The 13,302-nt window shown below is 35.6% G+C and overlaps 1 protein-coding gene across 2 annotated transcripts in view; it reads left to right on the forward strand.

The window, feature by feature from the left end:
- KCTD3 (potassium channel tetramerization domain containing 3) overlaps positions 1-9,229 on the forward strand; it is a 94,649-nt gene extending 85,420 nt beyond the window's left edge. For both annotated transcript variants that reach the window (XM_001367149.5, XM_056815923.1), the window contains 3 exons: positions 5,138-5,322; positions 5,702-5,840; positions 7,433-9,229. In XM_001367149.5, coding sequence (XP_001367186.1) covers positions 5,138-5,322; positions 5,702-5,840; positions 7,433-7,994 — 886 coding nt within the window. In that variant the 3' untranslated portion in view covers positions 7,995-9,229. The remainder of the gene's footprint in view (positions 1-5,137; positions 5,323-5,701; positions 5,841-7,432) is intronic.
- Positions 9,230-13,302: the final 4,073 nt, after the last annotated feature.

Raw genomic sequence — 13,302 nt, forward strand, 5'->3', positions numbered from 1 at the left:
TTTCACTCATGGGATTTGCTTTTGCCTGATTTCAGTACTATTGTCTTTGTAGCTTTTGCCTTGTCCTTTTTCTACTGCATTTCCATTTTAGGAGTAACAGTTTATGAGGGAAGTAATATCAGACAATAGCAGCCTTATGTTGTAGAAGTTTGTCCTAAATTGAAAAAGCTGTCTTCCCTCCATTCTCCTTCCGTGGTTCTTCTTAACTATTGTATTGCCTTCGACTTGCTGATTCTATCATTCTCTCTGCCCTTCTACCATCCATTCTGGGTACCTGCTACCTCCAGGAACTCATGCAAAATAGTTCTAAAATAACTGGTTTTATTTTAATGAAATCTGAAAGAATAATTTGTCTACTCCTTATTATTAACACTTGAAATGGGAAAGAAAACAGATTACCTTTTTCTTCAGGGAGCATTTAATTTGTTGTGGTTAAACTCCAAATAAGAGCTAGAGAATAATATGAATAAAATCTATTCTAATAATTAGATTTTTTCTGTCAATATTATAGTAATGTGTAACAGATTTATATAAATATGAAAATCTCCTCGTACTCTAAAATTTCTCCTTATCTCAACCCATCTAACTCTTTTAGATTTTAAAAAAGGAACTACAAATAAAACTATTGCCAGTCTTTGAAAAAATAATATTTTTGGTATTGAAACCATTAACTGATTTCATATAATCTAGTTACTTAATCTTGTAATGAATAAAACTCTTAGATAATCCATCTTCCTTATACCAGTGGTTCATAATGTGCAATCATAAGCATCTGTTAAAGAAATTAATCAAGAGTATAGTTTGTAAGAATGCAAGTTCACCGTTTGACAGCTTGTTTGTTTTTTAACAAAATAGCATTAGGAGATTATAATGTAGTTAGAGGCCAACTTATTATCCCAATAAATATTATGTCATTGTGATTTAATATTTTTGCCTCCTCAGTGAAGCTGCCAAATGTTCATTAAAATTGGTGTCATATTAGAACAAATTGTTACAAAGCAATAATTCACATCCCTACTTAATTCTAATCTGTTTCTCCTCCGTATTCCATTCCTGTAAATACAAATGATGGTACTATATTATACTCAACCAGGCCTTCTGTATGGTAACAGAGGTAAATTATAAAATTTATATTTGTATTACTTTGGGAATATCTGTGTTCATGAAATTAACAAGCCAGAGAAAGGAGTAGGTAATCCTTTAGAGAAATTACTGCAAAGAAAGAGACAATGAGCTATCATGAACAAATTTGATATTTGATCAGAATAATTAATTAACAGTTTGTAAGAGCAGCTGGATGGCTAAATGGATTGAAAGCCAGACCTAGATATGGGAGGTCTTGGGTTCAAATTTAGCCTCAGACATTTCTTCATCTTTTTTTTTTAACATTTATCTTCCATCTTAAAATCACTACTGTGTGTTGGTTATAAGGCAGAAGCATGGTAAAGGCTAGGCAATGGGGATTAAATGACTTGTGCAGGACCACCCAGCTAGAAAGTGTATAAGGCTAAATTTGAACTCATGACTTCCCATTTCTAGGTCTGGCTCTCAATCCATTGAGCCCCCCCAGCCACTCCCTCAGACACTTCCTAGCTATGTGATCCTGGGCAAATCACTTAACCCTCATCTCCTAGCCTTTACTGCCCTTTGCTTTGGAACCAATACACAGTATTGATTCTAAGATGGAAAATAAGGTTGTTATTTTTTTTTTATTTACATGGGTTTTATACAAATGGAAAACCGTTATTTAATTTTTGAAACAAAAATAGAGCTCTTTAAAATTAATTTCACACGTAGTTTAAAATAACAAAGTAGTTTTGGTGCAGTAGAATAAACCTGGTTCATAGAATTATAGTCAGAAGGTAGCATCTATTGTTAATACTACAATTTTCATATTGTGTAACTTTTAAAAAAGCAACAAAACAATATAATCTATTAGAATGCACACTCCTTGGAAAAAAGTAGACTTCTGGTTTTTACTTTTATGTCCTCGTCTTATATATGTGATTAATAGAATCATATACATGAAAGAAACCGAAAAGCTATAAAATACAATCAGTAACTAAACAAGAAGCCTTTCAGTAATATTTGACCCTTTTTATTATAGATTATAGAAGCTTTTTTTATGCAACTGTTTCCTCCCTTTTAATTGGTTGTTTTCCTTCTAAGTTTAATTGTATTGTTTTTTAATAAAAGTTGGCCATTTTAGTTTTTATGATCCTCTCTACCTTTTAGGGTGTTTTTTTGTTGTTGTTGTTGATTGGACAGTATTTTTCTACATTCATTTGTTGCTGTGAGCCCTGTTCCTAATCTGTTTTACTGACTGCCATTTTTTAAACTAGTTTTGATGCTTAATGCTTTATTTTAAGATTTATTTACTTTATCCTTTTTATGATTAGGTGCTGTTTCGTAAATATAGGAATTACATATCATGTTACTTTTGAATTCTATACAGTCACAAGCAACATACTAGATATATAAAAGGCACATTATAAACATTTGATGTTTGGTTGGTTGAGTGCATACTTGTTCGTGTCCCATCACTTTTGTGAAGATTTTGTTATTTGGAAGGAATTTGATAACACAGAATGGCTAACTAATGTGATATTCTTTAGTTAGGAACACTTGTGAATCAAATTATGTCATATTAGAGGTATTTGTAATAAGATGTCTAGAGATAATTACTAATCACAAGTGTGGCATTAATTCACTGTGTGAACTTAGGTGATATGACCTCTTTATTTCACAGTTGGGATTGTATTTACAAGATTAGAAATTAATAGGGGTACATATAAAATCTTTTACTTAGGTATAGAAAATCAACTATGGCCTAAAATGATGAAGATGTTTCTAAATAAATCTACCTGAAAAAAAACATCTGGGATTATCAATGGGGAAAGGAAGGAAACAAGCATTTGTTACAAGTTTCTTATATTCTGTCACCTTTCTAGCATTATAATGAAAGAAGATTACCCACAAAAAGGGTGAAAAGTAGATGGTAGATGGTTTTGAAGTCTAGATGTCAGAAACAAGTTGGGGAAGGGACAGTGCCAAATGCGTTAGAAATTAATGTTATTTATCAGTCATTAACTTATGAATTAATGATCAGAAGCTGTCCTGAAAAGACTTGCATTCTAATGTATGTACATATACTGGTACTGCAAAACAGACAAATTACATAGAAGATTATCTCAGAAAGGGAGGCAGTAGCAACGAAGTGGGTGGCTAAGGACATGTTAATGCCTTGTTCAGAAAGTGGCACTTGAGTTGAATTTTGAAGGAAACCAAGGATTTTGGAAAATGAGGATAATTATTCTAGGTATGGAGGATACTGTAGTGGAAAAGTATATAAATGGAAATGGGTTGACACGTGAGGAAACAATATGACTTCATTGTAGAATGTGTGTGGAATAATAAAGCAGGAAAGATAGGGTGGGAAGAACTTTAAATGCATAATGTTTATAATATAAAGAATCCATAGTGAACCATTAGAGTTTGCTGAATTAGTGCCAGATTAGTATCAAAATGATTTTGGTAGCTCTTTGAATGGTGGATTGGTTTGGGGAGAGACTTGAGTCACAGAGACTAATTAAGAGGATATTATAGGGGGCAGCTGGGTGGCTCAGTGGAGTGAGAGCCAAGCCTAGAGATGGGAGGTCCTGGGTTCAAATCTGGTCTCAGATACTTCCCAGCTGTGTGACCCTGGGCAAGTCACTTAACCCCCATTGCCTAGCCCTTATCACTCTTCTGCCTTGGAACCAATACACAGTATTGATTCTAAGATGGAAGGTAAGGGGTTAAAAAAAGGATTTTTATAGTAGTCCAAAAGAGAAGTGATAAATGCTTCAACTGGTACTGGCTTTGTGAGTGGAGAAAAGGTAAGATTTGGCAACTGATACCTTGTCTTGCTGCTACTAAATAAAATCTAGTGGCTCCTTGTTACCTCCACAATCAAATAGAAAATCTTATGGTGTTCAGGGCTCTTCATAACCTACTAACCTTTCTCATCTTCTTATTCCTTACTCGCCACCCCATACTCTTTGATCCAGTGATACTTGCTTTTCTTTTCTTTTTCTTTTTTCTTTTTTTTTTTTGCTTTCCCATAAACAAGATACCCCATGTCTTGACTCCAGGAATTTATTCTGCTTGTCTTCCATTCCTGGAATGCTCTCCCACTTCATCTTTGCCTACTGATTTTGGTTAAGTCCCAACTGAAATCCCACCCTCTACAGGAATCCTCAACCTCTTTTTAATTTTTAGCAACTTCCATCTATTAATTATTTCCTATCTATCCCATATGCAACTCATTTGTTGTTTGCTTGTTCTCTCCCTCATTAGATTGTGAGCTCCTTGTGGCCAGAGACTGTGCTTGGTACTTAAGAAATGTTTACTGGTGAAGAGTTGTGGATGACATGGATTTTGTAAATGTTGCATGATTTGGAGGTTGTTTTTTGAGGTGGTGTCCTCAGAAATGTTATGTTTTAAGCAGGTTGAGTCTGAGGCAGACATATAAATATGACAACCAAAAAAGTGAGGTTATTGTAGAATTTAGAAGAGAGGACAGAAATAGACAGCATTATTTTATTTTGATAAAGAAAGAAAAGATTATATCTAACATATAAATATATACCAAATATATAGTAAGCCTCTTAGACTAAACTTAGAGAACTATGCAATTTCGTATCTTCCCCATTTTATAACAGTTTACCTGACCTAAATGATTTCTCACAGTCCCTTACTCTATACTTTGTTTTCTTTTTAAGTTGATTTTTTTTTAAACCCTTACCTTCCATTTTAGAATCAATACTGTGTATTGGTTCTAAGGCAGAAGAGCAGGAGGGGTTGTGACTTGCCCAGGGTCACACAGCTAGGAAGTATCTGAGATCAAATGTGAACTCAGGACCTCCCATCTCTAGGTTTGGCTCTTTATCCACTGAGCTACCCAGCTGCCCCCTTAAGTTGATTTTTATTATAATTTTTAATTGTTCTTGTACTCCTTTCAAATTATTATTTTTCCTTTTATGAGTATCAATTGCAATGCTATTTGAAATGAGAATTTTTTTCGTATATGTTTTAGAGTAAATGGCTTTCTATATGTGACACTGTCTTAATTTCAATTATGAAATTGTTTTTTCAGAATATGTGAGATCCAAGCTGTTGATTGTACCACAATTTCATCATTTACTGTGAGAGAATGTGAAGGATCCAGCAGAATGGGCTCAAGGCCACGACGTTATTTATTCACTGGACATGCCAATGGCAGCATTCAAATGTGGGATTTAACTACTGCTATGGATATAGTTAATAAAAGTGAAGATAAGGGTAGGTTGCCATATGGAGACTGTTCATTCATATGAGGTACTAATAAAAGGATTATGAGGACAGCTCGGTGATTCTGGATTAAGAGCCAGGCCTTGAAATGGGAGGCCCTGGGTTCAAATTTGGACTCACACACATTTTAGCTGTGTGACCCAAGTAATTTAACCGCAATGCCTAGACTCTTCTACCTTTGAGCCAATACACAGTATTGACTTTAAGACATAAGATAAGGATTTAAAAAAAAAAGGCTTTAAAATTATTTAAAATTATTAATATTAATAATAATTTTTATATTATAATATATAATAAAATAATTATTAAAATTAAAAAATTGAATTAAAAAATTAAAATAAAAAAGATAATGAATGTTTGTTTCCCTAAGATGTAGGGGGTCCGACTGAAGAGGAACTTCTTAAATTATTGGATCAGTGTGACCTGAGCACGTCTCGATGTGCTACTCCTAATATCAGCCCAGCAACTTCTGTAGTTCAGCATAGCCGCCTGCGTGAATCCAATTCTAGGTAGGTCCTATTATGAGACATGCTTAAATGCTTTTTAGAAAAAGAGATTTATTTGAATGTTGATTTTTCATATCTTTTCAATAAAATAGTATAAATATATATATTTTTTTTAATTTTAAACATTATTTTATTTGGTCATTTCCAAATATTATTCACTGGAAACAAAGACCATTTTCTTTTCCTCCCCGCCCCCCCTCCCACCACCTTTCCCTCTCCCATAGCCGACGCATGATTTCACTGGTGTTCTTGACTCGAACCCATTTCCCTGTTGTTGGTATTTGCATTAGGGTGCTCATTTAGAGTCTCTCCTCAGTCATATCCCCTCCACCCCTGTAGTCAAGCAGTTGCTTTTCATTGGTGTTTTTACTCCCACAGTTTATCCTCTGCTTGTGGATAGTGTTTTTTAGATCCCTGCAGATTGTTCAGGGACATTGCATTGATACTAATGGAGAAGTCCATTACCTTCGATTGTACCACAATGTATCAGTCTCTGTGTACAATGTTCTCCTGGTTCTGCTCCTCTCGCTCTGCATCACTTCTTGGAGGTCGTTCCATTCTCCATGGAATTCCTCCACTTTATTATTCCTTTTTGCACAATAGTATTCCATCATCAACATATACCACAATTTGTTCAGCCATTCCCCAATTGATGGGCATCCCCTCGTTTTCCAGTTTTGGGCCACCACAAAGAGCGCAGCTATGAATATTCTTGTACAAGTCTTTGTGTCCATTATCTCTTTGGGGTACAGACCCAGCAGTGCTATGGCTGGGTCAAAGGGTAGATATTCTTTTGTCGCCCTTTGGGCATAGTTCCAAATTGCCCTCCAGAATGGTTGGATCAGTTCACAACTCCACCAGCAATGAATTAATGTCCCTACTTTGCCACATCCCCTCCAACATTCATTACTTTCCTTTGCTGTCATGTTAGCCAATCTGCTAGGTGTGAGGTGATACCTCAGAGTTGTTTTGATTTGCATCTCCCTGATTATAAGAGATTTAGAACACTTCTTCATGTGCTTATTAATAGTTTTGATTTCTTTGGCTGAGAACTGCCTGTTCATGTCCCTTGCCCTAGTATAAATATATTTTAAAGAGATGTTGACCTTCTGGTCCCAGTATCCATATGAACATGAATGACTTGGAATCTTAATTTGTCATATGTGTTTTGGAGACAACTAGATTTTTCCCATTCACCTTCTCTTGTAAATTGTTGCCCAGGTATATCATATTTTTATCTTTGTTCTTAATTGTTCCAGTGACACATTTATTAATGTAAGATAAAATTTAGGTTGAATCATCTCTTATAGTTGCTTTATTTATAACATAAAGTGATACAATCTTCATTAAATCTTTTTGGAATTCTCACCCTTAATTAACTTACCATCTAAAAAATGTTAGTTCCATTTTATGATGGGTGCAAAGAATTTTCTTTCCAAATGTTTCACATCTTTGAAATAGATTGGCTTGCCTATGAACGACCCTGCTCATTGTAGTGTTACTACTCATTGTAGTAATTGGTGTTAAATATATGTACCCAAAGTCACAGAAATAAACTTGAATAAAACAATTTTTTTCTTTTAAATCTATTTTAGCCTTCAACTTCAACACCATGAAACCATCCAGGAAGCAGCTACTTATGGCTCAGTGAGGCCTTATAGAGAAAGTCCTTTGTTAGCAAGGGCAAGGAGAACTGAGAGCTTTCACAGTTATAAAGACTTCCAGACTTTTAATTTGAACAGAAATTCGGTGGAGAAATCTGTTCCTGAAAATAGTAGTCTTTGCCCATTACAGGGAGAAATGAGGTGGGCAATGGGAGAGTGCAATATCTTTGAAAAAAAGTCTCCTGGAACAGAAGCAAAAGTTTCAAGAGAAGGAGAAGGAATTGAAGCTCAGAAAATAGGTGAAGGTTGGTTAGAAGCAAAGAAAAGGGGCTCAGAGGATGAAATGGAAAGCAAAGTAGAGATGAAGAAGAAAGGTGGATTTGAGGGGGGAGGGTTCCTTGGAAGAAAGAAAGTTCCTCACCTGGCATCTTCACCAAGTACTTCAGATGGAGGGACTGATTCACCTGGTACAGCTTCACCTTCACCTACAAAGACCACCCCATCTCCTCGGCATAAGAAAAGTGATTCTTCTGGTCAGGATTACAGTTTATGAAAACACTAGCCATATGGATGGACATTTATGTCATTGAAGAGTGATGAAAGTTAATTTAACTGGATTTCAATGCTGTTAATTTTTACACTAAAACTTTACAATTTAAAATGGGCTTCATTTCAGTGTCTTTAAGAGAAGGGATTAACTGGAGCAAGGTGGTTGTTAACTATGCTTTTCATATTGTTTAGTAACTCTTTGGATTTAATTAAAATTACACACAACACAATTAACAGTGACATTTTAAAAGTCCAATTTTGTTTGTGTGTCATGTGGAAACAGCTCACTACTTCAGAGAAGAGTGGCATGCTAAGATAGCATGAATGCTTCCATGTAGAGTGGAAGCTGACAGGCTTTGATCCTTTAGTCATTTTAACACTAACTTGTATTGAGATTTTGGGCATGTCACAGTGTTTTGGTGACCCTTGTTTCCTAATTCATACAATGTTTAAAAAGTGCTTCGAGATCCTTACTTGAAAGGTGCTATGTATGTGAAAAATATTACAGTAATATTCTGATTATTAAACACTTATAATGTCAAATAATACAGCCCAGCATGTCGAACTTCTTTTAAAGGGATTTTTCTGTCTTGGGGACAGAAGTAATTTTTCAATTCTTATTTTTGGACCTTAAGTTGTACCTTTATTTGTACTACAAATAATGAAAACCTATAGCCCCACCTAAAGGATCTTTAGAACCGTGCTTATGATTTACAGTGATACAGAGTTACCTTTGGTCATTGTTTCTCTAAAGGTTTGATGAAACATGATAGTAACTCAAGGAAAGATTTTTGTGAAACCAACTTAATTTTTGTCTTGTTTATAAATTTACCATGGCTATTTTCTCCCAGATCTAATAAAACTAAGAAACTTTTGCCTTGGTAATTTTATTATTAGTTCATGACATTGTGATTCTGAACGTTGAGTTAATGCTTTTGGTTGCTGAAAGATGTTGTTTTGCATATATTTGTCTTCATATTAAAAAGTGGAAAGAAAAGATAATTATTTATAGTGATTTCTTTGTTTTTCCTTAACAGGATATGATTTCAGGTATTTACAAATATGGTAACTGTAAATTTAAAAGGTATTAAGCATTTGTTCTGGGATGCTGTGCTTATTAAAATTACAGTATAGTTTTAATGTGTGAAGTGCAAATAAGTCTTTTGAAGGTTGCCATGTTGTGAATGTTTTCCCAGGGGTTTGAATATCGAGTTAAATAAAAGTGATCCTTACATCCAACTGTTCTATTGTCTTTACTACTTTCCTTCTTTCTTAGCTTGTATTTTTTCTTAGCACCTATGCTGTAGACAAGGGAAAGAAATAAGGTAAATATAAATTTATTTCATACTACAAATTTAATAATGATTGTAAATTATTAATGAACGTGCCAAGCATTATTCTAAGTGCCTGACTTTCTAAGGCAGAAACAGTAACCTGCCCTGAGGACTTTTAAGTTCATTGGGAACCACAGGCTGTGGGTGCTGAAGAAGGGTGACTTTGGTCTTGATGCTATGGTTGTGGAGTCCTAGAGAAGTGGATTCGCACACCTGTTCTAGGAACAGTGTTACAAGTGCTTTTATGAGGATTCTTGAATTTGAGGAAAGGGTATGGTCATAGATAACTGTATGATTGAGGCTTTCCTGAAAGGAATTCAATTATCCATCAATCCTTGATCCTCATTGTTACAGTTAAAAGAAAGTGAGCATAGGCACGCAGTAATCATGAAGAAGAAAAAAGAGAACATCCAAGCTATGTCTGGGGTGGGGTGAGGGGACATCAGAAAGCTCCAAGGTGAATTGGATTCTATTACTTGTGTATCTGCTATAGTGAGTTATAGTTTATATTTCATTATAAATTAGGCCACTATTATGCTAGTATTAGCATTATGATGGGTTCTATCATCTTGTTAAACTATGCCTGTGGAGAATATGTCTGAGTCACTTGAACAAAAAGAAGGGAGAATTAGCCATTTTGACAAACCTTTTCAAATTCAAAATCTGCGGCAGACATAAAGCCATTTCATCTGTCTCCAAGTACTCAAAATCCAGGACAGCAAGTACTCAAAATAAGTAAAGCTATTTAGCTTCCCCTCCACAGACACACTCCAGATAGCAAGGCTGCATCAGCAAACTCGATGCACTGGCTTGCAACAGAGTGAAATACCACACTTCACCCTACCTTTCCCAGTGCTACAGAGATCCCAAACTGCAGACATCTGATGAGGCTGCACTATCCAGTGCCACAGTAGCTTTCTGTGCCTGCTCTACCAGGCCTGGGGAAGGAGACCAGCATCCAACTAGAGCCAGTTGTGTCCCACCAGAGATCATGTGCAGCCGAGAATTGTTAGTGAATTATAAATGACCCAGTGTGGGAAGAGGCAAAGATACAGCTTCTTGGGAAATCATTCGAGGGGAAGGAGTCAGGAAGTGAGCAGCAAAGGGGGGAATGAAAAAAAATTATTAAAGATCTTAGAAGGAAGAACATTCAGAGCATAAGCAGACAAACTAGCTAAGACATTAAGTAAAGGACCTATCTCCTAACTCGGTAAACAAATCTATAAATAAATAGCTGCAAAATATCTGTAGGGATTTGGTACAGTAGAAACTATTGACCCGTCCTCAGGAGAAGGGGAAACAGCTACCAGGAGAGGGAGAACATTAATCTAAGGAAGAGATTTTGAGGCAAATGCAAGAAAAATGGGCAGAGGACAAAAGTCAATAATGAATTGTAAGTTCAGGGGCATAGGAAGAATTCTGCCATGGGACACTATTGAATTGGTATTTATGGAACAATTTTTTTTTTGGAGGGGGGAGGGATCGGAGGCAAGTTGTACAAGGTAATAACATTATTTAGAACTCAAAATAGGTACCTCAATTTTAATTACATAAGGAATGCGGAGAATATAAGACTACCTCTAAGGACTGTGTATCAAACAATACGTCTTAAAGTTAAATGATGAAAGTGAGGAAAAGAAAACAATTCTAGAAAAAAGGTGCAGTAAGCAGATTTGTCCTTGGCTGCTGATACAAACTTTGCCATTAATGACTGGTGTTCAGGGAAACTGAACATCTAGTGAAAGAGTCCAAATCATGGCAGTGGATTAGGACAGGAGGCTGTGTGACTCTAGGGAAGTCACTTAATTCTCATTGCTTAGCCCTTACTGTGCCTTAGATCAATACACGACATTCTATGATAAGTCCAAATTCTCCAGCTGTCAGAAGTTAGCAATGCCTTCTTTTGGCGCAGGGATGAGGGGAAAGACAAAGGCCAAGAAGGCTCTGCTCTTCTCCACTAAAATGGTTTCTTCTCAGGGGTTTGGTTGAACAACTAAGCTAACTGATGCTCAATTATGTGACCAGCCGCTGAATCTGAATTTGCTTCCTGTGCCACAACAGTCCTTGTCATCCAGTGGCTTTCAAGGATGTCTAAATTGAGCAGGGACTAACGCCTCTGACTGGCTCGATTCGAGAGGTGCTCTCACCTGGTTAAGATAATTGGGTGGGGAAATTGATTCACCCTTACATATATGAGTTATTAGAAGGAGAAGGTACAAGCTTAGTCAAGGAAGCTTTTCACAAATTCTGATTTCATGCTGGAAATCCTCCCTTGTCCCTTGACTCCTTTTTAATTGTTTTCTTTAAGGATCACCTCAGGTTCCACCTCCTGATAGAAGATAGCTTTTATCTCCTGATTTTTTCCTAGTTATTAGTGTTTTCTAAGTTATCACATGATCATATCACATATTAAATATTGTATTCCTCCTCCACCTTTTAGAATATAATCTCCTGGAGGAGAGACTACTCTTGTCTTTGTGTCATCAGCACCTACCAAGCCTAGTATTTTGAATGCATTAAGTACTTGATAGATGCTTAACTATCAAAAAAGGTGCAAAAGATGAAAATTTTAAAATAACAAATATGAAGAACTGAAGAGGAGAAAAGGAAGCCATTACTGTTCTGCTTTGGAACCAGTACCTAGTATTGATTCTAAAATAGAAGGCAAAGATTTTTTTTTTAACTTTTATTCATCTTAATGAAGGGTATTGAGTTAGTATTCAGTGTCATGATACTAGTTATGTCCATTGCTGGCAACAAACTTTCATCCAGTTTTCTTGGCACTCAAAAATTAATTGTCCTTTTCAGAACATTTTAAACTCCCCAAACTTGCAAAAGTACTGAACCATTTTCTAATCAATCTTTAAATCAGATTTATGTCATTAACTTATAGCAGCAGCTATTAAGTCATTTTAACTTGCATTTGACTATCTGAATAAAAAAAAAGAGCAACCAATTAACAATAATTTACAAACACATTTTGCATTACCTTGTAATCTGAAATGTCATTTGTGCAAGTTTGCAATAGAAAACTGAAACTTCACAGAATTTAATAAAATGAAAGTTTTAAAAATTAGTTCTGTATATTCCAGCTATCTCTTTTTATAGCCTCATAAGGCTCATGTTATAGTTCAGCACTAATATGACTAACGGGGACTTAAAGAGAGAAATAATAAGATATAAGTAAGCAAGAAAAAAGGAAGCAATTAAAAACTCCAAAAGGAAAGGACTAATAAACAGAAGAGGAGATCTAGAGCAAAGGGAAGAGGGCTGATAGGAAAAGATTCACCTAAAATAAACTGAAGAGATTAAAATAAACATTTTCAGCTGCCAATGAGGGGCCACACATTATTCAAAGTAGAGACAACATGCATCCAAATATGTACCAAACAGGCTGCCGACTGCATAAAGAAATAATTAAGGTGCTAGAATTAAGAAGGGTCAAAAAGGATTCCATTAAAAAATGGGATTTTAGTTGGAACTGGAAGGAAGTTAAGGAAGTTTCTAGATGGAGCACAAGGAAAGTGTTGGGGTCATTAGAAACAGAGAAGATGCCGGAAGCCCAAAGATATCTTGTTTATGGAACCATCAGGAGTCCAGTGTTTCTGGATCATAGAGTATGTGGTATGTATTAAAGGGTAAAAAGATTTTTGCAAAAGCACTGCATGCACCATTTTCTAATCAATCTTTAAATCAGAAAAACACAAGATTGGAGAGGTAAGAGTAAGTTAAATTACAAATTACAAAAGAGTTTTGAATGCCAAACAGTGTTTTATTCTCGATTTTAGAGATCACTAGGGAGCCACTAGAGACTGAATGTGAGGTGTGTGTGACAAAACTCAACCTGTGCTTTAGGAAAATCACTTTGGTAGCTGAATGGAAAATGGATTGGATTGGGGAGAAATCTGAGGCAGAAAAAACAACCAGCAGGCTACTGCGAGAGTCCAGACATGACTTTATGATGGCCTCTGCAAGAAT

Source organism: Monodelphis domestica, chromosome 2 (assembly GCF_027887165.1).
Source record: "Monodelphis domestica isolate mMonDom1 chromosome 2, mMonDom1.pri, whole genome shotgun sequence".
NCBI lineage: Eukaryota > Metazoa > Chordata > Mammalia > Didelphimorphia > Didelphidae > Monodelphis > Monodelphis domestica.